Consider the following 26,082-nt stretch of genomic DNA (forward strand, 5'->3'; position numbering starts at 1 on the left):
GCAAACGGAAGTAGGTCGCGGGAAGTCGCAGCGTCGTCTCGCGATGTCCTGAAAGTGGAACAAGGCAGAAAATGGATGCTTGTGCTAGCAAGCCAACAGGATAATTCCAAGTGTTAGTTGGATAATAGTCCACTTTTGTCGGAGGTATGCGTTCTGATTTCCACATGGCGTCCACGCAAAACAACACACAGCCGTTAAAGGTTAGATTTGTCTTAGTACATTAGCGCATCCTCGCAGTTAGTCCAGCACCTAAGCTGTTAGCCAAGCTGTTCTATAATGTCGACTGCTTTACTCGTCTGCTCAACTGCTTTTTTTTTTTTGGTGGAATTTCGAAGTATTTGTGGTCAAGCACGCTCCACTTCCTTTCAAATGGCGGAAACTCGATTATGAACACGTAACTACAATGCATTGTATTCATCATTTGGTTAATCAAATGTCTTGACGTTTCAGACAACAATGATTTAGTTAACGATGATTAGATGATTTGCCATGTTGTCACCTCCAGAAGTGAAAGTAGCTACTAGCTACCAGAATTGCGACCCCAGAAATGCTACCCACGTTAGGTATCAATGGGAAGTATGTGCCCACAGTATACAGCCCGGACTGTCTTGCATATGTTGAGCAGTCTTCACAACAAATACCGACCATAGTCGTCTGGTTTGACTACCTTACACGTTCAGATTTTAAAGAGTTAATTTGATTATGTTTCAATTTATTTGGGGAAAATCTATCTGGCGGAATTTCATGTTATTTTCTTATGGTAAACACAGCTGACATTTCAGAAGTTCTCTTGTGAATGTTAATGTATCGTTTTCAGGCCCTTGAAGTTTCAAATGTGCATGTTGGATAAATTATGAATATTTGGTAGATTGAACTGATATGCCTTTCTCGAGAAAAAGTAAAGTGATATCTGACATAATTGAACTTTACGATTGAAGTGACCTTTGAGCCACTCAATGAGCTAAAATCAGAACCCCATGTGTGTTTAACTAACTCAAATATACATAAATTGTGTGTAAAATTTCAAAGATTGAATTACATGACACCAGCATTTTAAGGAAGGTATTTTAACAGATTTTCCAGTGAGATATTGTTTTCCTGCGACAAATATTAAGAAAGTTATGAAATCAGTGGAAATGCATTAACCGAGGTTGAGGTTTTAGTTGTGACCCCACCCTGTTTTTAAAAGAATCAAAACTTCAAACGTTTTAAACTTTTTAAAATCTTTTATCCGTTTATAAAAACTGCTATCCCTGAAATGCTTGCTTCACACAGACAACGCATAATGATGCTAACTATTTGTAATTGATTAGCTAATTCGGTAATTTCCATCTCCATGGCAAATGATAGGTAAGTAGTCTCAGCATAACGATTTGAAAATTTAAATGAATATTGAAATTTTTAACAGCACACAATGTGAAAGTCATAATGTACACATGTGAACTAATATGAACATAGTAAAATACAGGAACTAAGGCAAAGTAATTATTGCCCTAGATCTTTTTAATATTGGTGCCATATGTTGTAAGTAGGCTTTTTTGGGGGGTTGTCAGTTACAAATTTGGGAAATGTTGACTGACCCGTTAACCACGTGTTACTTGATCTTTCAAAAAAAAATTGAAAGTTGTACTTAAAACAATGACACCTGTTTGACATCATTTTTAGTGGTTCATCATTGCAAAATGCAGTTCGACACGGAAAACCGCGTTTCCGCCGTCACTCAAAATGCATGATCATGACTGTGGCTTGTTGAGTGACCTTTTTCTTTTTTAAATAGCCAATCAGTGGCAAATACACACAGGCCCACGTACATGGCCACGTGTAAATGGCAGAAGGACTGTCCAGGTTGGTCTGCAAGTCGCACGATCCAATGAGAACCCGCTTAAAACGCTGCCAAATGTACGAGTTAAACATTATGTCTAAACAACTCAGTCCAGTCCGTGAGACGCAATACGAACCAGGAGGGCCTAACCTCCGTCCCTGACGCACAAAGTACACACTGGCCTGTACATTCAGGCATCCACTGTCATCAATTATATATGTAAGAAGACTGGTCATGTTTGAAGGGAGAGAGAAAGAGTGGGCCTCCTGCACCCAATCGTCGAGCAAAAGTCGCGACCAACCTTTCCACTTACCTTCATTCCCTTTTTCTGGAACATCATTCTTGTTAGCATGAGGTGAATGAGATGCTTTTTTTTTGCACCCATGTGGTTGAAGACCAAAGATGGACAGCTCTCAATTGGTTATTTATTAGTAGTTGTGCCAGTATGTACCTTCCTGAGTGCATTGTAACTTTTGGAGGTATACTGAGCATCAGTCGCAGGTAGGTTCAAGGATCCATTCAACTGGAGTTTCACAACTTTCTTCTCGATCGTCCTGCTTGTTTATTACATTTAGCTAAAATCACATCCTCAAAGGACAAAAGGCCTGGATTATCTGAAGTATGACAAATTTGAACTGGATTCCATCTGTTTGGATTTTTAGACTTTTTCTTTACGAGTAAGATCACAGGACAGGCACCGTTTTGGATACTAAACGGTAGGTAGTGGAGTGGAGGATGAAAATGAAAGTGACTGACAGAGTTGGCATAAAAAAAATGTCTCATTCATTTGTCATACACTTGCAGATGCACTCGTTTAAGGCTCGCCCGCAGCCTTATAAAAAATAAAGCTTCAAAACATCATCATCATCATCGGTTTAAAGTCCGCTTTCCAGGCGCCGCTGGGTTGGACTGGATTCTCAATATGACTTTCTTCCACCGGAGACGGTCCATGGCCATATCGTGGTTGAGAGTCCTATACTGAGAACATTTTTGGAGCAAAACCTTTTACAGCCGGATGCCCTTCCTGACACCAACCCAAGGGGAAATTGATTTTCTGTAGGGGTCGACTCCCTTAGCCCATTCCTCTCTCGAGGAGTCCACTGGGCAGTGGTACTATTTAACCCATAGTTGGGGGCTGGTTCGTGGGCACCAGGGCGTGTCCACACACCGGTGGGCCTGCGTGCCGCACGTCTAGGGGCCAAACCTCCTCCGAGTCCCTTGTAGTTTAGCCTGTGTCCGTGTTGTACCCAGTTACCATGTGTCGCCGCGTGGAGGCACTACATAGGGCTTGCTGTTAGAGAGGGTATGTACTGGCAGGGAAAGACTTACGCACTCGACTCTCCTGTTCGCATACTGCTAGCCAGCGGTGAGGGTTGACAGTGAGAAGTGACGTGCACTGGGCACTCCACCAACACACTAGACGCATCATAACAACCCGACTTGGTCTTGTAAAGTCAGACACATTCAAAACCCACGTTTATTATTACAGGACCTTCATGAATAAGGTGTTTGCAAGATATTAGCAAGCCTGTGATCAGTGCAGGGTTCCACATTAACGCGGGCCAGGTCTCACTCTTCGACTGTGCAGGGCCACTCTACGCTTCAAGCACACATTTCATAAACAAAAGGGATGAAATCAACACATTTTCACTTTTTAAAAATATATAATAGTCGATATTTTAGGTTTCGTACCCTCCAAAAAATCTGTGATTTTGTTTTTATAACCACACTTTTTTTTTATTGACAAGGAATGGCTTGAATGAGATATAAAGGCTAGAAAATGCCAAATGTTGAATGTTCAGTTGAAAAATAAAACTATACAAAAGTAATGTTTTCATAAATAATACTGTATCAAGACACTCACTATGAAATAATCATTGAAATTTGACGTATTCTATAATGAATATGCACGGCCAGTGCCGGTTCTACTCGAGCGACCACCCAAAAGGCTTAACTTGGACCCTGGAATGTACCCATGAGTGCTTGACTAATGAGTGACACCTCGTAAGTCACGTTTTTGATTTCTGATCGGGTGTATTTCCTCGGATGCGCTGGTTTCTTCTACAGTAAACTTTTACTATTCGTGGCCTACGGGGACTTGGCTGGCCCGCAAGTAGTGAAAATCTGCATTTAATTAATGGCCATTTCTGCATGGGGATAAAAAGTCAATTGTATCTACTTTTTATCATAAGATTAAAACTCACATAATGTCAACATGAAATACTCTGTTTGAGCAAATATTAAGGCCACCAAGGTGAATTCTAATTTGGCATCACTGACATACAAATTGTTGAAATATTCAATTTTAAATCTCAACATGGCAAAATGTATGTCAGCATGCTGAGATAAAAATCAGGGATGCTTGGCACCACGTGTTTTCAGAGTATGAGTTCAAGTAGTTACATTTGAGTACTCACCATGACTTAGTACAGACCTTGATAATGTTGCTGCTATGTGTTGCAATTGTGATGAAAGTTTGATTTTAGTCAAATATTGTGCAAAAACATAATACGGATAGTTAAACTTGGCATAAGCTTTACTCAAATTTAACACTAAAAAATAACATCTTTATTGACATTTTTAATGTCTGACATGTTTGCTCACATGCATTTAGTCATGAAATAATATTGGCCAGACAACTAAACTCATTCACAATTACAATTACACCATTGCCCGTGTGTACATTAAGCAAAAGTCAACTTTTCCATTTCTTTAGGGGTGAGCGATTGTGAATCAATGTAGTGCGTTTCTCCCTGATGAACATTTTTTTATGAACAAGCTAAATTGAGCTTTTTTGAAAGGTTTTGGATGGTGTGAGACTACGTATTTTTCGGACTATAAGTCGCACCGAAGTACAAGTCGCACCAGCCCACTTTTGGGGGAAATCTATTTGACAAATTCCAACACCCAGAACAGACATAAACCAGCAACAACGGGTTAAATGATACGGTATGCTAACGTGACATAAACACAAACGAGGAGCTGAGAACAGGCCTGACGTAACAATAACAGTGATTCGAATAACTATAACACAAAGAACACGTTTATTAAACCATCTGTGTCACTCCAAATCATTAAATCCATCGAATTCTTTGTCCGTTGTGTAAACAACGCCGCGTGTGCGGTGCGCCGCTGACGTTGGACTCGTCGTCAGTTGCAGTTCAACTTATTCCACAGGCCCATATAACTAGATATAAACTATATATCAAATAACGATAAGATAAACAACAATTTTATCGAACGATCCGTGTCTCTCCAAATCATTAAATCTATTGGAATCTTCATCCTTTGTGTAAACACTGGCGCTTCTAACCCCGGAAGTGCGTGCGGTGCGCCGCTGATGTCAGTTGCAGTTCAACTTATTCCACAGGCCCATATAACTATCTATAAACTATATATCAAACTATAATATAAACAACAATTTTATCGAACCATCCGTGTCACTCCAAATCATTAAATCCATCGAAATCTTTGTCCTTTGTGTCACTTAACCCCCCCCCCCCCCAGACAATGTGAAACTACTAATAACTAGCATGAATAACAAGTTTGTCAAACCTGTGTCACTCCAAATCATCAAATCCTTCAAACTCTTCATCCTCTGTGTCACTTACAAACTTTGTTTTTTTCATTTTGCTAGGACTAACCTTCACTTTTCGTCAGTCCCTTACAAGTTTCTCACTAATTTCTGTCTGCTGCTCGATTATCGTTTTCGGCTGCATATTTTACTACTTGCGGTTAGTAATCTGCAGAATATGATTTTCTTTTCGGTGCCATTTTTGCTAAGCCCTTCTCAGTTGATATGAGTTACAGCCAATGGTGAATTTATCAAAGCAGGTCTAGAGCACCGTCATCTGGTTTAGTCTGAAAATAACATGTGAAGTGAATCTACTTCACAATGATGGTGTGAATGTGTGTGTGACCAAATTTTTTTTTTTAAATTTCACAAAAGTCGCTCCTGAGTATAAGTCTACCCCCACCTAAACTATGAAAAAAGGTGCGGCTTATACTCCAAAAAATACGGTAATTTTTTTACTACCGCTGCGAAAGCCACGTCATGCACATGGGCACACATACACTGCTGCCATTCTGTCCCCTCACCATTCATTAGCTCTTTGCCATTTTTTGAAAAATTCCCCTCCATTCAGTTTTTTTTTCCAGCCCATACAATATATTCCAAGCAAGTTGATAATAGCACTACGTAAATTTAGGTAACAACTATTATTCAGCTTTCTGCCGGACTTTCAAAGTGAGTACCGTCATTTCTGGACTATAAGCCTCACGCGATTATAAACTGCATTTTGGTTATTTTCATAAATAAGCCGCACCGTACTAAAAGCCGCATGTGCACACGAGTTACTTACAAAGACTATACACAGAAAGCCTTTTTAAAGTTTTAATAACATACCTTATCATTTCTTTCCAAGCACTACCTGTGATGCGGCAGTAATACCGCAGCACCATGGAAGTAACACAGCACTAATAGGGCTGGATAAAAAAACACACCGGTAAAAGTGACTGATATGCAACGGTAACAAAGCAGCAACACGGTAGCACAGCACTAACAGGGCTGGTTAAAAAAATATACCAGTCAAAGTCACTGAGAGCCGTCTTCATCTTCCTCCTGTGCACTGAAACCATCGAAGTCTTCCTCCTCAGTGTCCGATTGGAATAGCGTCCGATATACTTCGCCACACGCCACTGGCGGATGGACATGCCATCAACACACCACTCTTCTCTCCAGTGACCGTGTCACATACCCCTCTGCCCAACAAAGCGATGCCGCACAACAGCGGCCCACAGCCTTTTTACGAGTGTATAAGTGATCAAGTCATCACGAAAATCATGAAAAAATCCATAGATACACCGCATCAGACGACAAGCCGCCGGGTTCAAAGCTTGAGAAAAACGCAGTGGCTTTTAGTCCGGAAATTACGGTAACTACTTCCAAAGTTCAGTCATCTTTGAAATATCTGATGAAAAAAGAGCTTCTGCTTTGTTTTAGAAGGGACATGTTAGATAAGCACAAGTCTTATCTAAACATACTCCTACCTACCATATTAGATAAATAGCATTGCAAGTACAAAAATGAACACTGCATAAATACATACATATGGAATAAAATATAGTGCTTCTTTTTCAAATGAAGTGTTTTTACCGTCATTTGCATTAAAGCAGATGTGTTTGAGATGCACGAAGCTGGCACCTAGCTTGATGAATATAATCAATTCTATAGCCTCATCCGAATGAGCCCTTTTCACACTGCACTTGCTCTGTGTCAAAAGTACGTGGGCTCATATCAGGAAGTGTTGACTGACAACAGTTAACCCCGACTTTGCTCATTTTGTGACGGAAGGAAGGTCAAAATTCTGGTTTCTGAAACATTACAAAAAACCCGTTCGTATGCGTGAGTGAATTACTCTGATCAATCGGGGTCTCCCCATCGAGACCGCAACGGATGAAAGTCATGATGCAAATTGATGTCATTTCCGCTTCTTACTTTCTCCCATCAATAAAGGGCATTGTATCTTTCACCATGTCAGAGTAACGAAGTAGTGGATTTCCTCCTCCCTACAAAAGTGTTGTGCTGTTTTTTTTTTGTTGCCATCTTTGATTACCTCTGCCTGTGTTTGGTTGAAAAGACCCAAGATTTCTTGCGGGTAGAGCATTCAGAGAACACAAATGATTGCTTCCCTCAAATGAAATGTTCCATATGGGTTTGCACGACCAAATGATCGGGTTACAAAAGGACTTACCCAGGGGTCTTACTTGGGTTTTTAGAAAAACTGAATATGAGCATGGCCTTACCCAGCCGGAATATTGGAACCGGTTTTGAAACTGGGCAAAGGGCCACATGCAGCCCGGGAGCCACTGGTTGGTGAGAGCCAGTAGTAAGATAAGTTACGGTTTGCTGGTCCCTGGTAAGAATAGGAGATTGATCCTATGGTGAAAAAAGCCGGTGACGCATTTGGCTTGAGCGCACTTCAAAGACGTTGGTGGCTCGCCCTTTTACGATTGCCTTCCCAGCCTAATGGGATACGGGGCATTAGAACCCTTCACAAATAATCCTAATTTTACTTACGTAAATTGATCAACATATGAAAATTTGCATATGGCAATTTCAATATATTGGGGCTCATTGGGTAATGTTTTTTTAAGTAATATAACTCGATGGATGGTGTGCTCAACATTTATAGGTTCACAAAGGGGGTCTATGTTATTATAATATACCGTTGCACTGATATACACAAATATATAAAGTGCATAAGAGTTGGAATATTGTGACACATTTTATGTTGTGTCTCTGACACACATATGCGCACACACACACATATACACAAACAATTTATACTGTTGACTTCGAGTCGTTTCCTGCATCACTTCATTTCACTCATGTGCTAATAAGTAATATACTTTATTTTGGACAGCCTTGATTCATTCCAATGGATGTCAGTGGGAAACCAATGGACAATAATGCAGGCTCAGGTAAAGCATCTAATACTATTCTTTGTTGATTGGCCAATCCAAATGATTATGAGTTAAATAATCTGTATTTTTGGGTATTGTGGTTTATTTTTGTAGAAGAGCAGCAGAACCAATCAGGAGCTTCAGATGATAAACCGGGATTGCCCCAGCTTAGAAAATCTTGGGGTTTCAGGCGATCAACTTTAGCTCGACGTGAGTTTATGGAAGAAATTGGAGACTTAAACCACAGCCCTCCGCCTCAACGACGAGTTAGAAGCCGTCTCGCACGGCGAACCCAAGCCTCCAGAGACGACAACGCCACCCCATCTCCTCAAGGACCTCGGACTATTTTAGAAGACCTCGATTGGTCCGCTTCGTCCTCACCTGTATCCGAGGAGACAAAACCGCCGGCAACCTCTGCGGAAGGGTGTCTCGATCCAAACATGTGGCAAGATTTCGGGTCTGCTTTTCATACCGCTTTCACACTTCTTGGTGGGGATGAAGATTTGTCTATGGAAAATTCTCAAGATTTGCCAGTCCCTGATATTTTGAGAGTTGGTGATGCCACGGAGAACCCTCCTGCAGAGATCGTAGATGACACAGAGGTGTCTGAACTCCGGGGACCTGCAGACAAGGACGGAGCTGACGTTTCAGGCCAAGTGGCACAAAGGGATGTCGAGGATGTAATTTTAATCTCAAGTCAAGAAGAGGATAGCGATGACATGCCTTTGATACAAATCAAAGAGCGGCCGGACTGTAAAGGCACACAGGGAGCCAGAACCAGAGCAGGTGGAAGAGGAAAAGCTCGAGGAAGGGGGAGGGGGCGCGCAAAGGCTAAAGGCAAAGCAAGGGGCCGAGGAAGGGCTAAGGCATCGGACCTTGAGGCTACTGGGGCAGATGATGAAGACGACGATGATGTCATACTTGTTAATCCATCGGATACGCTCTCATTTCTAACTCTGAGTCCTGTTGCGCAAACAAGTACAGACTTTATTCCCATAGGCACAGATGCCGATCAGAGTAATGACACAACTCCGGGCCAGTATAATGATGCACCAGATGAGAGGGAGGGGAAGCAGGGCGACGGCGTCTTTAAAAATATTACCGAACGTTCAACCTTATCGGACGTCAAGGGTTCCGACCCCGATGCTCTGTGCCGCATCTGTCGGCAAAAACACACCAAAAGGTAACTTGTGCGTCACAGGTCTCCCGAGCAGAGTTGTTGCGCCCTCTCCAAATGATTCGTTTAATTTCCTGATTTGCCTTCATTTGGTCCCGTCTCTAGGTTCATGATCTCCTGCGACAGTTGCCAGGAGTATTTCCATGGCGACTGCGTTGGTGTCAGTGAGTCAGAAGGCGCTAAAGAGTACATTTGTACACCTTGCACGACAAAACAGCTGAGCCACCCCCAGCCCGAGTGTCACTCCCAGAAAGATCCAGAAATTTCTTCCGAGTGTTTGTCACTCAGTCCTAATGAAGAACCAGAGGGGAAAGCGGAATTGGAGTCTCTGAAGGTTCGGCTTTAATTTGGATTCTAATTGTCGCAGTGGTTAAGAAATTCCCCACTTCCCCTAATCACGTATTGCTGTTCCAGTTTCCGTGCGCACACCCTGGCCGTACATGTCTCATTGAATGACGATCAATTTGTAACGTGATTGTTGTATTGTTTCAAATTGTCCTATTGAAGTCCGGTCATAAGTTGCCAATCTGGTTTCAGAAGACTGTAAAGTTGGAGGTGAATCAGGTTCCTGCAATAAAGCCTGGAACCGAACCTGAAGGGGAGATGAAGGCAGATTGTTCTGGTCCACTATGTATCGGCCCGGGATGCTACAAGCCAGCATTGCGGGAATCTGTTTATTGCGGCACCGATTGCATCGTGCAGCATGCTACTGTCACTATGAAGTCCCTCTCTGACACTAAGGTGGACACTCCAAGAGAGCAAGTGCAAAAAAAAGCCACACCTGTAATACCCACTGCAAAGGTAACTCACTCAAGTCATTTTGAAATCAAAACATAGTTTCAACATAAATGTTTAACGAGAGAAAATGTCTTCCCCTCAGGCTCAAAGCACTATTAGAGTGTCTGCGAGGTTAGCGGCAAAAGCTGAAGAGTTGCCGACGGAAAGTGATGGAACGCAGACGGAGACTCCGTCATCCATAGCCTGTGACCCCACCCTAACTGGTGTTCAGGCCTCTCCGCAACCATCACCTAAGTTTAACACAGCGTGTATGTACCATTCGCTACTCATCATCATCACAAATCATACATACAGCAGCCTATGGCACGAGTAACACAATCATGCACACTTATTCAATATCTGTTCGTTGTTTGGGGTCATTAATTCATGACAGGGGTCAGGAGTTGGTAAGTATATGACAGTTAGGTCAAATGTAGCCCAGGATGTACAGGAACACAATCTTGATTTCTTTTTTTTGGGGGGGGGATGCCTTTGCATTTCAAAGCACATTAATTTAGACGTGTTTTGTGAAAGTTGAAAATGAAAAAGGAAAGCACAGCAGTGCTTGTTGGGATTTTATCCAGTGGGCTTTAAATGGATTCCAATTCATATCCTAACACTGGGGAATCGTAAAAACATGTCAACGTGTCTCACCTGAAGAAATATTTGCTTTTTTCCCCCAAATGATCGTGTTTATTGCTCAAGTACAGGCCATTTAGCAGCTATGTTTCATGATACCAATGTACTCTAAGCTGATATTTCCACATTTGGACACTCAGTACACGTAAAGCTCGGTTTAATGTGCGGAAAGCGGTAGAATTATTTTTCAAATTCAGCCGCATGCTAGAGTATCCTTCAGAAATTATTCACAGGAATGAGTCATTTGACCACAGAATACATCAGGGGTCACCAACTGGTCCTCCAGACCTTATCCAAGCTACTCCTACCCTTGTCGGGCATCTGGTTTCTTTTCTTGGTTCTGCAACTTGCACACTGCCAACGCTGCTTCTCATCGCAATCAAGCTCACTTTCAATCACACATCATCGCTGGGTTTGTTAGGAATTCTCGAGGGGGAGGAGAGTAAAGTTGCGATCCATGTGACAATGAAAGAATTTGGATTCTGGTTACTTTGTCACAGCCGACATGAAGTCCTCCTTCCTCTGCAAAGGAAGTTTATTTTCTCCACAAGTTGCAAACTTTAAACATGCAGAGGATCAGTTCAGTTGGCATTCCCTTGCCGTCTTTTTTCCCCCTCACAGTTTTTTTTTTACACACTACAATTCTTAAAGGGGGGAATTTAGCAAGTGGTCTAATAGCTGCAAACACCCCCACCCACCCCCACCATCCTCTATAAAACACAGAAGAGCAACACCATTGACTGCAAGAAACAACAACACTTAACAGTCTTGACAGCGAGCCACCGGTCGCACACAAACGCAATTATCATGGCACATCAACTTCGTCTTGACATAACAGACCACCCATCTATCTCCAAGGTACAGAAAACCAGAAACACAACAAAACACACTATACAGTGGTGTGGCCCATTTGATGCGTACATCTACTTAAAGCAAGAAACTGTCACAAAATCTTTTATGATCTCCTGGAACAGTCAAAATGAAATAATTACATCACAGATCACATTTTGAGGCAAACCTGGAATCAATCATCAGTCACATCTTTGCATATCATGCCACTGGTGCCTTTTGAGGACACAGTTGGGTTCCCGACTGAGCTCTTGGTTGGCAGAGGGCTCCTCTGTGGGTGCAGGCCACAGATTTGAACAAGTCCCTGTTGGGATCAAGGTCAAGCGAGTCGTACATTCTTAAAAATGCAATGTCACCACTACACACGCTGACTTGCTGCACATGGGAAGTGCAACACTAACAAACATGACAGTTCTCGAGACATGGCTTGTGAATTTGGTCCTTTTTTTTTTTTTTTCGCATACCATACATATGTACCAGGTCTTCTGGTGCTTGGCTATAATGCCTCCTTGCACTACACACACTTAAGATCACAAACATTGCCTGTCCCTGTAAAGAAGAAAAAGACAACCACACATCACTATTATGTTCAAAGGAACCCTTTATTGATGAAATGATTGTTTTATAGGGAAGGTGTCATAGGTCAGTTGAGCAGCAGAGTGACATAATGGTTTGCACGTCTGCCTCAAAGGTGACAGGTTTCAAGGTTTGAATCTCAGCTCTGGTATTCCTTGTATGCCGTTTGCATGTTCTTCCTGTGCCAGCATGTTTTTTCTCCCGGTTCCCTTGCTTCTTTCCATGTTCCCCAAAGCATACATGTTCTGTTAACGGAGGACTTAAAGTTGCCCATAGATTGTGAATTTAAATTGTCTTGGTGTTTCAGGAAACTAGACAAGAAACAGTATATCTTTAATATTTGTTTGCACAACTTAACTATGAGTCAGTCACTGGCATGTTTCAGTTCCTCCCTAGGTCAAGGCTCATGGAAGACCACATCAGAATAGTCCAATGTTTTGCTCATGGCCATTCAAAAGTAATTTTAGCTGTGTGTTTGAAATCATTTTCCTGTTGGAAGATACATGACCTGTCACTGAACACGTTTTCTGACATCGGGCAGCACGTGTCTGTTGAAAATATCTTGATAGTCTTGGGAGTTCATTGTACAGATTCAAGGCACCCTGTGCCATATGTAGCAGCCTCCACATGTCACCGTCGTGACCCTAATCGTTTCTTGGTAAGCTTCATTGTTCCGTCTGTGGACATAGTCAATGTCCATAGGACATTTGCCCAGAATCTTTGTGGCTTGCCATCATGCTGTTTGGAAAGTTCCACTTTCTACTTTAATTCTCTGGTCCATATATACACAATGCCACCCAACAGCATAGTGACTGACCATCTCCCTTTTAAATAGGCCAATTAACAGATCACAATTTTGTCGACACCGGCATTGCTTTACAGAAGACACATCATGAACATGTCAAACGGTCAAATTGATTTTATCCTTCTGTTGAACCATAATTCAAAACCAATATTTTTTTAATTTTAATCCCATTTACACATTGTTTTTATTATTTTGTTTTAACCACCGTGCGTTTTTATTTCGTCAAAAGAAGGGTACCAAAGATTTTCTTCAAATGTGTACATGCACACGCACGCGCGCGCACACACACGCACTTACCCCCCCCCCCCCCCCCACACACACACGCACATTTCGAGTGCATGAAAACGCATCCAATGCTTTTGTATAAAACAATTGAAATCTCTGCATATGAAATGTATTATAGTCATTGCATCTAGTATGGTTAAAATCAATGGCTTAAAAATGACTCAAGCAAAAATATAACAGTGTTACGTCATCGCCCTCTAGTGGACATATATATGTTGCGCAACCTCTGATGACATCTATGTATAGTTGATTTACAAAACGTACGTTGTCTTATCTACAGTTTAGAAGGTGTTCTGCCCAAAAAGTTAGTAGTTAGTTCTAAAATATAATCATCCATGAGATTTATCGTTTTACTAAATATACGCAATTAAGATAGCATTGTAAAAGTTGCATTGTGGGAGAAAAGCTGTTTTTGAATGTTGCGCCTCAGTAATTTCTTAACTGTCAGGGAAGCACAGATTGCTGGCTCAACTTTGTGTTTGGAAAAGGTGAACTGAGTGTTTTTTTGGCTACAGAGCAGTTTACACTCTGCCGGGCTTCTATGAGGTCTTGATCTAGATGCCCAATTTGCTGTTATTTTTAACAAATGCGGTTCATTTGTAAATTCAGTATTAACAAAACCAATATTTAAAGTGAGCAAAGTTATTTTGTTAGATATCAGGCCACTTTCTACAGAATACTATTTAAGTATTCTGAGAGTAGGCCTTTTCATTCTTAGCTCTTTTGCTTTCCTATACGGCTGAGGTTTGCATTATTCCGTATGATCAATCAGGTACTATGATATTCATCAGTCTATGATTAAATGATCTCAGCTTCCCCTATTGAGTTTGCACAGGTATAGCATTAAGATGTGGCACGATGCCATGAGAAATAGCAAACTTCTAGATTCTGCTTTGTTGTAATCTAAAATCTACATTTTTCTGCAATGATGTGGTTTCTTGCTGCCACTGAGATTTTTTCGAAATCACGCTCTAATTGCTTTCTCGCACCGCACACCATTCTAAGTCATTAATACGTATGTTATATTTGAATATTATTCAATTGGCCTTCCGTCATCAATTAATCTCAGTTTACTTGCATCTCTGATTCAAAATATAGCAAATTCTTTTTGACCAGTTTTATTGTAATATCGTTAATGTTGAAAGGCCACAGACATGCTTCCACACATGCACACACCGAAGTAATTATTGTCAAGATGGCATTTGGACCTCATGAGAAACAGATGCTCCAGCAACCCATCTATCCATGATCTGAACTGCTTGTCCTACCCAAGAGCTTTACTTTAGAACAATGGTGGCCAGTTGTTGATTTTTCCGTCTGCCATATGAGCAATTAAGCTGTCAGAGCTGTCAGATCAGCAACAGCCGAGCTTAATGCTGCTCACATGTTGATCACATGTTGAACTCGATGTGGCTAAGACTTGTTGCACAGTACGGAATGTCTCTGTTGCCATCAAGCAATGATACTCACACAATGTCATGTTTTTCCCACCCGACAGCTTCAAAAGAATGTAAACAAAAAGACACTGAAACTCCCCCAAAACCACTTTCAAAGGACCCCTCCACAGACACATGTCCCTCACTTCAACCTGTGTCGGAACCAGTTGTACCACAGAGTACCCCTCATAACAGCACGATGGAATCCACAAAAAGATACACTTCAGTTGAAACAACTGAAGGATCAGATCCCGCCGTACCTCCCAAAAGAGCAAAATCCGCTCCAATTCCGGCCTCACAATCTTCGACCACATCTGAACACAATTCGACGGGGAGTGTTTTGAACTCTTTGGCAACATATATAATACCAAAGAAGCAATCCGGACTTCAGCCGTCTTCGACGGTAACCTCATGCCAAAAGCCTTCGGCCCCGACCCTGCTGAACGAGACCCGGAATCTGCCCGTGCCACCTGCACCAAGTGCGCCGCCCTCCAGACCATCTCTGCCTAATAACCAGGTCAGACAGAGCATCCAGCGCTCCCTCACAGGCATCCTGTCCAAAAGGTAAATATATTCAGCAATGCCAAAATCGACAGGGAAGGTCGCAATTGGTACATAACATATCGACTCGCTCTTTGTTTGTCAAGGGTTTGTGACTGTGAGGAACTGACCATGTCTGAAAGTGATGCTGTCAAGCTCGTTGCAAGCATTGAGATGGAGATGTTCGACATATTTCGCAATACAGACAGCAAGTACATGAATAAGTACAGAACAATTATGTTCAACTTGAAAGATCCCAAAAACAAGGTTTGCTCGGTTATGAAGTTGATTTATTTATTTTATCTGTTTATTATCGAAATTGTAGGCGCTGTATATCGAGCAATAATAATTTATGTATTTATTGATTTACTTCTTTATGTATTATCTAGATTGTAGGTGCTGTATGTAGTGATGAGTCACTTGTTTTTTTTCTCTAGGGCTTGTTGTATCGAGTTGTGCAAGGAGACATCAGTCCTTTCAGACTAGTCAGGATGAGCCAAAAGGACATGCAGGGTACCAAGGCCCCAGACAATGTAAAGGACACATCACGGGTAAATCCTATATCTGCTGCCAAAGAAAAATAAGGCAGGCAGTGCAAATGAATAGTTTTCCCCTGTGATAAATAAAATCCTGTTTGTTTGTAGGTTAAAGATGCCAAAGCATCCGGTTCGTTGCCGCAACCTGAAGCTGTGAAGGTTGATCTTTCCTCTTTAAACATCCCTAAACCCGAAGCTGTGAAGGTTGATCTCCCATGTTTAAACATCACAAAGACTGAGAAAAGACCAGTAGGCAATGTGAGCATTTATCTTATTTCAAGTATGATGTTTTGACATCATTATTGGTCTAATGACATTTCACGAACGTGATTGACTTCCTGTGTTGAACGTTTTCACCCTGCAAACAGAAGAAAAGTCTTCCTACTCACATTCTCAAGAACAAAACAAGTGAGCCAACCAAAGGGAGTGCATTGCCAGATGTTCTTACCTGTATGCTTAAAGACACTACCTCAGAACACAAGGCTCACCTGTTTGACCTCAAATGCAAGATCTGTACAGGTGAATTCAACAAATCTATTATAAGTACATCCTCCCATTCTTACTTATCTTAAATATTTGGTTGCTATCTTTGTTTCAAAGGACAAATAGGGGAAGACCAACCCCCAACCAAAAAGACGAAAGTGTCTGAATCAAGCACTAAACATTTTTCACGGTGGAGAAAGTCTACAGGAGACGACTCACCTCTACGAGCACCACCTGACTCACCCGACACACCGGATTTTGATTATTCATCATCTCCTATGTTCGACCCATCTTCCCGTCTTGTTATTGACACAAGCGACTTTGCTGCGGTTGAATCTCCTGCCTCTCCCATTAGGGATTCACCAGCCTCTCCCACTTTAGAGTCACCTGCTTCCCCTGTCATGGAGTCCCCTTCATCCCCAGATACTTCTAAAACTTCATCCAAAAGATCATACACGCCCGTTGTGATTCCGGCCGTCTCCACAGTGACAATTACGAGACGTGACCCCCGCACTGCGGCCAATAGAAACGCCGCTTCTTCGTGTAGCGTCCCTGGTCCTACAAATACATTGAAGAACAAATCAGCACCTTATAATTCTCTTAGAGAGGATAGCTCTGCTTCATCATTTGTACCTAAATTGCCCGTTCCACCAACAAAACCATTACCAAAATCTATCCTAATGAAGCCATCCTCTTCGGCTGATCCCCGACTCTATGGCATGTCCTCAAGGTATTTATAGAAACATATGCTTATGATGTAATAATATTCGTTATGCGTTGTAAAATTGTGTGAAATGGCTCAGGTGTGAGTATGGATTCGTTTTGTTGGATTGTTTTCCAGAAATGTCATCTCTCAATCTCCAAGCAGTGGTGAAACGTCACAGTTCCTGGCCAAACAAGAAGTCATGTGGAAAGGCTTCCTCAACATGTTGACTGTGTCTAAGTTTGCTACCAAGTGCTATTTGGTATCAGGATCTGCCGAAACACTGAAATTGGTAATGTTTTTGTTTTATCGTATCAGCTCTGTCATTGTTTGTCACTAAACTATAAATACATTTCTTTTTACCTTTAGGAACTACCCGATAGCATTGAAATTGGTGGACGAATCATGCCTCAAACAGTGTGGGAATATGTTGCCAAGCTCAAGACCAACATTTCAAAGGCAAGCACCATAGGCACTCAATCCCAATAGTACTGAAGCAATGATCTTGTTCCTTCATTTTAGCTGTAGATGAAAAAATGCTGATATTTTTCTATTTACCGTGATGACTTAATTTAAATGATACATTTTTCTGGGTTGTTTTTGTGTGTTAGGAGTTATGCGTGATCCGTTTCCATCCTGCTACAGAAGAAGAAGAGGTGGCATATGTCTCGCTCTTTTCGTACTTCAGCAGCCGAGGGCGTTTTGGTGTAGTTTCCAACAACAGCCGTTCCATCAAGGATGTCTACATTGTACCACTTAGTGGAAAGGAATCCGTTCCATCCATTCTGCAACCCCTTGAAGGACCAGGTGTGATATTGCTCTAGACACTTTTTCTCACTACAGTCTTTTCTTTATCTTAACTAGCAACATATTGTTTGCATGGTTGTTTAATGTTTACGTACTGTGTCTTTACAGGACTTGAAAAGAACCGGCCCAATCTTCTTCTTGGTTTGGTAATTATCCAAAAAGCAAAACGTTTCGGAAGTGCACTTCAGGAAATAGAAGAAAAGAAAACAAAAGTTCTCCCTAAAGACCTTATGTGGATCCCAAAACCTCCAGTCCTCTACGGTTCTGACAAATTGGAGGTTTTCCAACCCTATGATCCTGAGACCCCTGCAAGCACAACCCCACCTGACTCGCCTCCTTGTCCTGGGTCAACCTCGAACTTTTCTTCCAATGCAGAAGGACGCCCATCGCATCTGACCCCTTTTAAATCAAACCCCACCGTTTCTACCAGAGCTCTTGCTGCATCCAGCCAATCCGCATCTAGTAGCATCCCTGATACAAACGTCAAAGCCCCCAATGTTAAATCACGATCAACTATCTCGGGTGCATTGTTTAAAGATAAGAAAGGTCCTGACATGGTTTCTAATGAGGAACGTTGTACTACCAACATGTCAACGATGAGCGCGAAGGTAACTGTGTTTTCTGGCTCAATGATGGATCCAATTGTTCAACAGTATGGACAGAAATCTAAAGTCAAAGATATTCAAGTGGAAGACAAATTTGATCGCCCTTATGACCCAGAAGAGGAATATGACCCAGCACGAGGATATAAAACAGTTTCTTCACAGAGCAAAGGAAAAAGTAATTTGGAAGAGCCTCCATTAAAAAGTGCTGTGGATGATGATGTGGCCTATGATCCAGAGGATGAGACTATTTTTCAAGATCTCCAATGTGAGGCAAAGAAGACAAATCAAACTAAAATGTCAAACCCTCCGTCGTCAGTTGCGATTGCCGCAACGGTTGAAACACCGTCTTTAGCCAAAACTCCACCCCAAACGTCGTCTCTCCCTTCCGTTCCACAGAACCTTCCCATAGGTACGGTAGTCGTCTCAGCTGCTACGCTGACTGAGCAGCAGCGAATGCTTGAGGAACTTAATAAACAGATTGAAGAGCAAAAGCGGCAATTAAAGGAACAGGAAGAGGCACTTCGTCAACAAAGAGAGGCTGTTGGTATGTTTATGGCACAATTTTCTGCTAGTGATTCCATGAAGTCTTCTCCCTCCAAGCCTCTGCCTCTCAGTCAAGTCGCATCCCTTCCAAGTGGTACGATTCACTTAGAGTCCAAACATTCAGAATCAAAAGAGTCAAAGCCGGAAGAAGCCAGCAGTCTAACAGAGCCTGCCGCTCTTCCCGGCAAGGAGTCACAAACTGATCGGCAAAAAGACAAAAAAGCCATTTCTTCTTCAAATATTACACCAGTTACAGAACAAGCTGAAGTTTCAGACAATGGAAACGAAAATGACAAATCTTCTTCTGCCGGTGAGATTGAAGATTCTGATGTACCTTATGATCCAGAAGATGACCTTTTCAATGAAATCCAAGAGGATGTGTTTCAAGGAGGTACAGCAAATTTTCAGGATTCCTTTTTACCCCAAAACTACGCCTCTTCAATTTCACATCACAGCAGAAGGCGTAGGTCATCACCAAAGAGACGAAGACATCGTGAAAGAGGCCGGTGCAGAAGTCCATCGAGCCAACGTTCTGTTTCACATTCCAGGAAACACAGAGGAAAAGATAGACACAGAAAAAGTGAAAGGGATAGGTCAAAGCATAGAAGAGACCACTCTGAACGGCAGGCGCGTCACCGTAAATCGCACAGTACTCGGCACCATTCCCATGATCGTAGGAGGTCAACGTCCTCTCCCATGGAAAATGATTTGATTCCACAAGCACCTGAAGAGTTCAGGGTATCCCCTAGTCCCACTGAGAAACAAATGCATGTCCCTTTAAAATGTCAGTTGAACCCAGATGCTGGACAACTTGAACATACTAGGGCATTGAATACCCCTCTTTCTATGATAAATACCAGTGATGAACATAATTTAAAATCTAATAGGTCTGAAGACTTTTCACAAGAAAATGTACCCAATTTAAAAGTTGAAACATCACAACAAGCAAAACCCAATGATCCTTTACAAAACAAGGCCAGTGGGCTTGATAATGCAGTTAATGTTCCGTCTCCACAGGTGAATAAACAGCCAGTAACAAGTGGAGATAAATTTGAAAGTTCGATTCCCCTCAGAGAAATTGACCCTCCCCTCCGGGATTCCCCTGAGAGCCCTGATCCCGATCCACGGTTTGTGGAACCAAGTGTTGTGGATAATAATCCCTCAGATGAATCTCACAAAGTCATATCTTGCCAGACACAAATCAATAACCTGACACCAACAGTGGAAACAGCAAAAGATTGCCAGCTTTCTGTAAACAAAGCAACTTTGGTGAACAAACATTTTGAAGGTACATCAAATGTTAAGAGCATTATTTTGAGAGCGCTTAATATATGGGGTTCAGATTCAGGAGAGCGAAATGTGATAAAGACAGAGAGCGAGGGTCAAAAGTATTCAGAAATATTGAGTCAAGGGGGTGGACCTTCAGATACAACTGTGGAAATAAGCACAAGTTCAGGCCCAGAAATAAGCCGTGTTCGAAAATGTCCAAGACCGGGTGGTCATCCAGCGCAAGATCCTGAAGTTCCTCGTCTAAAAGTAGATCCGCCAGAACAACCAGCATGCAAGGCAGGTGTCATGAATATTGGGGGTTCTCAAAATCAAGACAGAGTCTCAGATTTGACAATAACAGGTAGTAACCCCGGTATCAAAAGTAAGACTTTGCTTCAGGATTCTCAGAAACTTGGCAGAGATGTAAACATACAACATCAAGAAAGTACTTTAATGTCGAATTCATCCACGTGTTCTGACGACAGATACCTGCAGACAGCATCTACATTATTGTCAGATGAAAAGCGAAACATTGAAAAATGCTTGAAAGGAGACAAAGACATATCCATGCATAGACCGGGACTAACTATAAATTATGGAAATGTTCAGTCCAGCATTTCCTCTACGGGACAAGACGTTCGATCTGCACACCATTTCAAAGAAACACAGTATGATATTAGGATTGAAAGGAGTGTGCATAGTCTTGACATGACAATACGAGAAAACCGACACGGTATTAGACAGCAAAATGTAGGCGAAATATGTTCGTTGGGGCCTGGTCAAGGCTTTAGTCGTGGAGTTGACTCACATGTTCCAGACAGAGGCATTAGAGAAAGACTTACAGGTAGCAATGATGTAAACGTTAAAGGAAATAACAAACATGACCAATGTCCTAAGGGAACTAATGAAAATAATGCTCAGCAAAACCAATATGGGATTTCTAATATTCAAAAAGCCAATTGGAGGGCTGAAAGAACCGGTATGGGAGTTAACAGCAGTCAAAGTATAGAACACTTTGAGTGCAAGACAATTGATTGGAATTGTCCAATTGGAGATTCATTAGGAAAAGGGCAACATGGACCAGATGAAAGCAAAGTCCATCAGCCTGGCTGGAGAGGTACGGCAATGGAAAACCAAGGTCTTGAAAAAAGAGTCAGTATTAGTGTAGACCCTCGTAAACCACAGGTTGAAGTGGGAGTGCCAAATGTTGGGCCTGCAAAGCACGATAGCAGAGGACCCGGTGGTTCACGTGGCACTGGACCTAGGGAAGGGAAAATTCATCCTAAAAAAGAAGTTCCAGTATCTGACAGGAGAGAACTGGGTGGTCCAGATTTCACCAGACCACGGGGTGATGGCAGAGGACCCAATATGTGTAACTGGAATGATCCCGAAAGGTTATGTACTGACACGAGAATTCCTTTACATGATAGAAGAGGACCAGGTGGTAGCAATTTCAGATCACAAGAACTAAACATTGGAAATCCAGCTATGGCCGATAGTGTTCTTAGTGGAAGAAAACCTGATATGGAATTTCAAAGCACAGAAGGACTTGCAGGCTCACATTTCAGTGGGCCAGGGAATGAAAGGAGGAGGGAATTGCCAATCAACTGTTCGGCCATTGACAGAAACACATCTGAATATTCTAATTTTAGGGCGATAGAGCCTGGCATAGGAGAAATGGGATTGCCAAGAAATAATCAGCGAGGGCGCGCATTTAAAAGAAGTTCAATAGATGGTCATGTGCCTTCTGCTCCTTGGGGAGATCGACACGTTGATGAGTTAGGCCTTGATAGGCTCGAACCTAGTAGACCAACTTGGGACCCTCAGTCAGAAAGAGGGAATCCAAATAGGGAGGTAGTCTTGCATGACTGGAGAGAACCAGATATTAGGGGACCAGAACCTGAAAGAAATCATCCAGGGCCCGATAACAGAAGACATCAACCATTTATGGAACATAGAATGGTTGAAAGAAGAGGTGAAAGAAATCATTCGGGGCCTGATAACAGAAGAAATCAACCATTTATGGAACACAAAATGGCCGAAGGAGGACCAGAAAGAAATCCTCTGGGGCCTGATATTAGAAGCCAGCAACCATTTATGGAACATAGAATGCCAGAAGCAAGAATTCCCAACAGACCAGGGAATGAACATTTGGGTCCAAACACAGATTTCCCCGGGCCTGATAGGAGACATCCCGATAGGCAAGAAATGAAGTACGGCAGTGTTTTTTCTGATAGAGAACCTGGCCCGGATAAAATGTTTCCCCAAATGAGGGGCCCAGAGTGCAACAGGAGAAGTCCACCTTTCAGAGATGACTTGGAGTATGAGAGGGAAGGTCAAGATTTCAGAGGGCCAGTATGCGAAATTAGAGATCCACACATTGAAGGCTTGGGGTCTGACAGACGAGAACCAGAAGACAATGACTTCCAAATGATGAATTTTGAGAGAGATCAAGGGGGACCAGGTCCCAATTGGAGAGAAAATGGACCATCGTTCATGGGACCAGGAAACAGGCATAACGACAGATCAGGTCGAGATGGTAGGCAAGATCAAAGGCATAGAAGGAAATGTCAGTTCAAAAATAGTCATCAAGCCAAATGGAAAGCAGCAGATTGCAGATACCCAGCACCAGATTGTAGAGGCGCAGACGCTGAAATACATTGGCCAGATGAACGGGAAACACATTTTGAAAATGATTGGGACCATCATGATGACAGGTATCCTCAACCTTTTCCAGAGCGTAATGATGATTTTGAATCTAATACCGAGGGGCCTTTTAACGCTCGCAGGGGCCCTATGATGAGAGAGCGAGGGCACATACCAGATCGGACACCTATGCTTCCTGGGCCTAGAAGATCTTGTGAAGATGATTGGGGTGGTCCTGGGTTTAGGAATCCAAGGCCTTGCCAAGATAACGATGATATGATGTGTGCTAGACCTGACAGATTGGGACCTGGAAATGACTTTAGAGAGTCTGGTAGAGGGGTTGCTGAGCCAAGATGGGGATCAGAAAACATGGACTGCAGACAACCAAGCAATGAAAGGAGAGTTCCAGGCAGTGGTTCAGATCGTTTCGGTGTTCAAGAGGGTGACAGGCAGTCACAAAGACCAAGAGGTCCAAGCATGGAACGGCCATGGCCTGAACATGCTAAAAACAATTCATTCCAAAACAGAAGAGAAGTTGAGATGCAGGACAGCTACGAGCGAAGAGGAATGGGAGACGCAGATGGTCGATACAATGAAAATCCATATGATGAAAGGGTTGGTGATGCTAGAAATTTACATCCGAGAGCAATAGAAAGCAAGAGGGACGATTTAGTGATGAATTGCCCATCACCAGGTCACCAAGGATCTGAACCTGATTTTATGATGCAAGACTCTGACATGAGAGGATTTACTCATAACAAAATGGATATGAGAGGGGCACCTGACAATCAAAGACTGGGACACGGGCCGGGTGGTTGGGATACAGACACTGAAGTCCCGACGTGGACTCGAAGAGGCGAGGACAAGAGAGGCCCAGTTTTTGACTCGAGGGAACCCGATTCTAACATAAGGAACTCAAGACCGTACAAGAGAGGATTAGGCATCCGAGGTAGGGGTCTAAGACCTAAGTATCAAGCAGTCCGTGGTCCTCAAAGGGATAATTGGGGTAGTTCAGAAAATCCACGAAGTCAAGCGGAAATAAAAACTCCAAAGCCTCGGGCTGGCTTGCTGCCCACTCCAACGGTAAGCCGCTTAGGCTTGCCAAATCACAAAATGAACAATCCTAACATGTTGGGCACAAAACAAAAACAAAATAGGCCACCTCATTAACAGGTAGTGGAATAGGGGTCGATTATTTCAGCAACAAAGACAAAAGCTCAAAAAGGTCTTGCTGAAAATGGCAGAGATAAGCGTAACAAAAGTGACAAATCGGAAGCTAGTAATTCGCGTCCAAAAATTCAAGAATAATCATCGTATTGGTTAATGCTTATACAGATAAAATTGTTTTTGTAATTCTGTCAACCAGAACGGTATATAAGTGGGAAGAGTTCATACCTTAATGAAGATTTAACAAGCTCTAAATGCAAAATCAATATGGTGACCACAGAGTGAAATCTCACCAGGTTTTTCTGTTAATATTTGTCTTGCTTGTTTCAGTTGTAAAGTTATTGAAGACCATTGATGATTCTCTTTAATTGGGACAAAATGTGTCTAACCCACTTGTAAAGTCAGATGATGGAGCATTTTCATGAAGATTTAACAAATGTTTGTACATAATTGTATATGTTTAGTTTATAGTGTATATGTTGCTTCAGTTGATGACCCTTTTACAACAGAAAACAATAAAAAATGGCCTCTCTTTTCCTCTTGGCTTTTGATTCTTTTTATTATATATATTTCTTTTGCCCTGCGGTCCTCCTGCCTGGAGTTTGCGTGCCCTTTATTGTCCATTGTTGAGAGCTTAATTGAATTCTCTATTTCTCTGTCCTGTCTCCTCTCCCCCCAAATTAATCAATGGGAAAAAGTGATATTGAAAATGGAAATATATATATATATTTTTTTATCCTACAACACCTATTGAGTATTCTAGACATTAAACACAACCTGCTAAATACTCTACAGGAATAGAATACATTTTTGTTATTGACAAATTGGTACAGCAAAACACCCAAAATCCCAATTTCAATGGAGTAACGTAATGTAAAAAATAGACAGAATACAAAGATTTTCATTATACAACCTATTGTTCTATTTTTCTTTCTCAAAACTATTGTTTAATTTTTCATTTGATGCCTGCAACACTTTTCAGAAAAGCTTGGCTGGGGCAATAAAAGCCTGTGAGTTGAGTTCTGCAGGCACAGTGTCCCGATTTGGCTTGACCCCGATATGTGTGTGTTGTCAGGGTTTGTTTGGGTTTTACATTATGAAACGCAAAGTACACTAACAGAGACTCTGGATTGTTCAGCAACTTAAGTTTCTACATTAAGCATTGATGGACAATAATTCCACCTACAAAGCTTCAACATTTTCTCTCAGTTCCCAAATGGTCATTGAGTGCTGTTAAAAAGCAGGTGATGTAACACAGTCGTAATCGTTCTGACCCAGCTTTTCGGGGACGTTGTGCAAGCATCAAATTCAAAATAAGTGAATGATTGTTAAGTATATCAATAAGTAAGTGAATAATAAATAAACACATACATAAATACATACGACCGTGACCCCTCGTGAGGATAAGCAGTTCAGATAATGTTTTTGAACTTGTCCTTGTTGTATTTAGTTACATATTTGTATTCTGCTTTTATGTTTTACACAATGTCCCAACTTCTTTGGAATTGGGCATTGTACGAATAGGATAAGACGGGGTCTACTTTTCAATGGAAAAACTACAAGTGAAGATAACGGGATGCTTCAGTGAGTCAACCATGTGCACCTAGTACGTTTTACCACAAGGGGGCGACAGCATTCCAGCACTTAATGACGTGACGTCAAAATGAGATGGAATTATTTTGATTTGTAGACCATGAATGCAATTAAAACAATCTCTGCAACTGTGATTTAGATTTAAGTTTTTTTTTTAAAATTGCACACTGGTTTGTATTAGACAATTATATTGATTGATTTAAAAATGAGTCTTTGTTACTATTATTTCTACAGGTTATAAGAGCACACCGCAGATACGACGATAAACAACTTTTTTTTTGGAGTGAATGCGTTCCAAATTAAAACGATTCGAAGCTGTATCGTTTTTTGTTTGTTTGTTTGTTTGTTTGTTTGTTTGT

General features: G+C 41.8%; 1 protein-coding gene across 3 annotated transcripts; it reads left to right on the forward strand.

The window, feature by feature from the left end:
- The first annotated feature begins 6 nt into the window (after window positions 1–6).
- Window positions 7–24,667, forward strand: si:ch73-181d5.4 (uncharacterized). 3 transcript variants are annotated; one of them, XM_061272658.1, is made up of 16 exons: window positions 7–144; window positions 8,248–8,305; window positions 8,402–9,470; window positions 9,570–9,798; window positions 10,002–10,265; window positions 10,345–10,510; window positions 14,894–15,395; window positions 15,479–15,638; window positions 15,809–15,922; window positions 16,016–16,165; window positions 16,276–16,426; window positions 16,508–17,120; window positions 17,232–17,385; window positions 17,463–17,552; window positions 17,705–17,900; window positions 18,009–24,667. In XM_061272658.1, the coding sequence occupies exons 2-16, from the start codon at window positions 8,263–8,265 to the stop codon at window positions 24,131–24,133; spliced, it is 10,026 nt and encodes a 3,341-aa protein (XP_061128642.1). In that variant the 5' UTR covers window positions 7–144; window positions 8,248–8,262; the 3' UTR covers window positions 24,134–24,667. The 3 variants fall into 3 exon arrangements, with proteins under 3 accessions (XP_061128642.1, XP_061128641.1, XP_061128643.1); XM_061272657.1 differs by having other exon boundaries at window positions 40–200; XM_061272659.1 differs by having other exon boundaries at window positions 40–200; window positions 10,005–10,265.
- Window positions 24,668–26,082: the final 1,415 nt, after the last annotated feature.

This window comes from Syngnathus typhle, linkage group LG2, assembly GCF_033458585.1.
Source record: "Syngnathus typhle isolate RoL2023-S1 ecotype Sweden linkage group LG2, RoL_Styp_1.0, whole genome shotgun sequence".
In the NCBI taxonomy this organism is placed as follows: Eukaryota; Metazoa; Chordata; class Actinopteri; order Syngnathiformes; family Syngnathidae; genus Syngnathus; species Syngnathus typhle.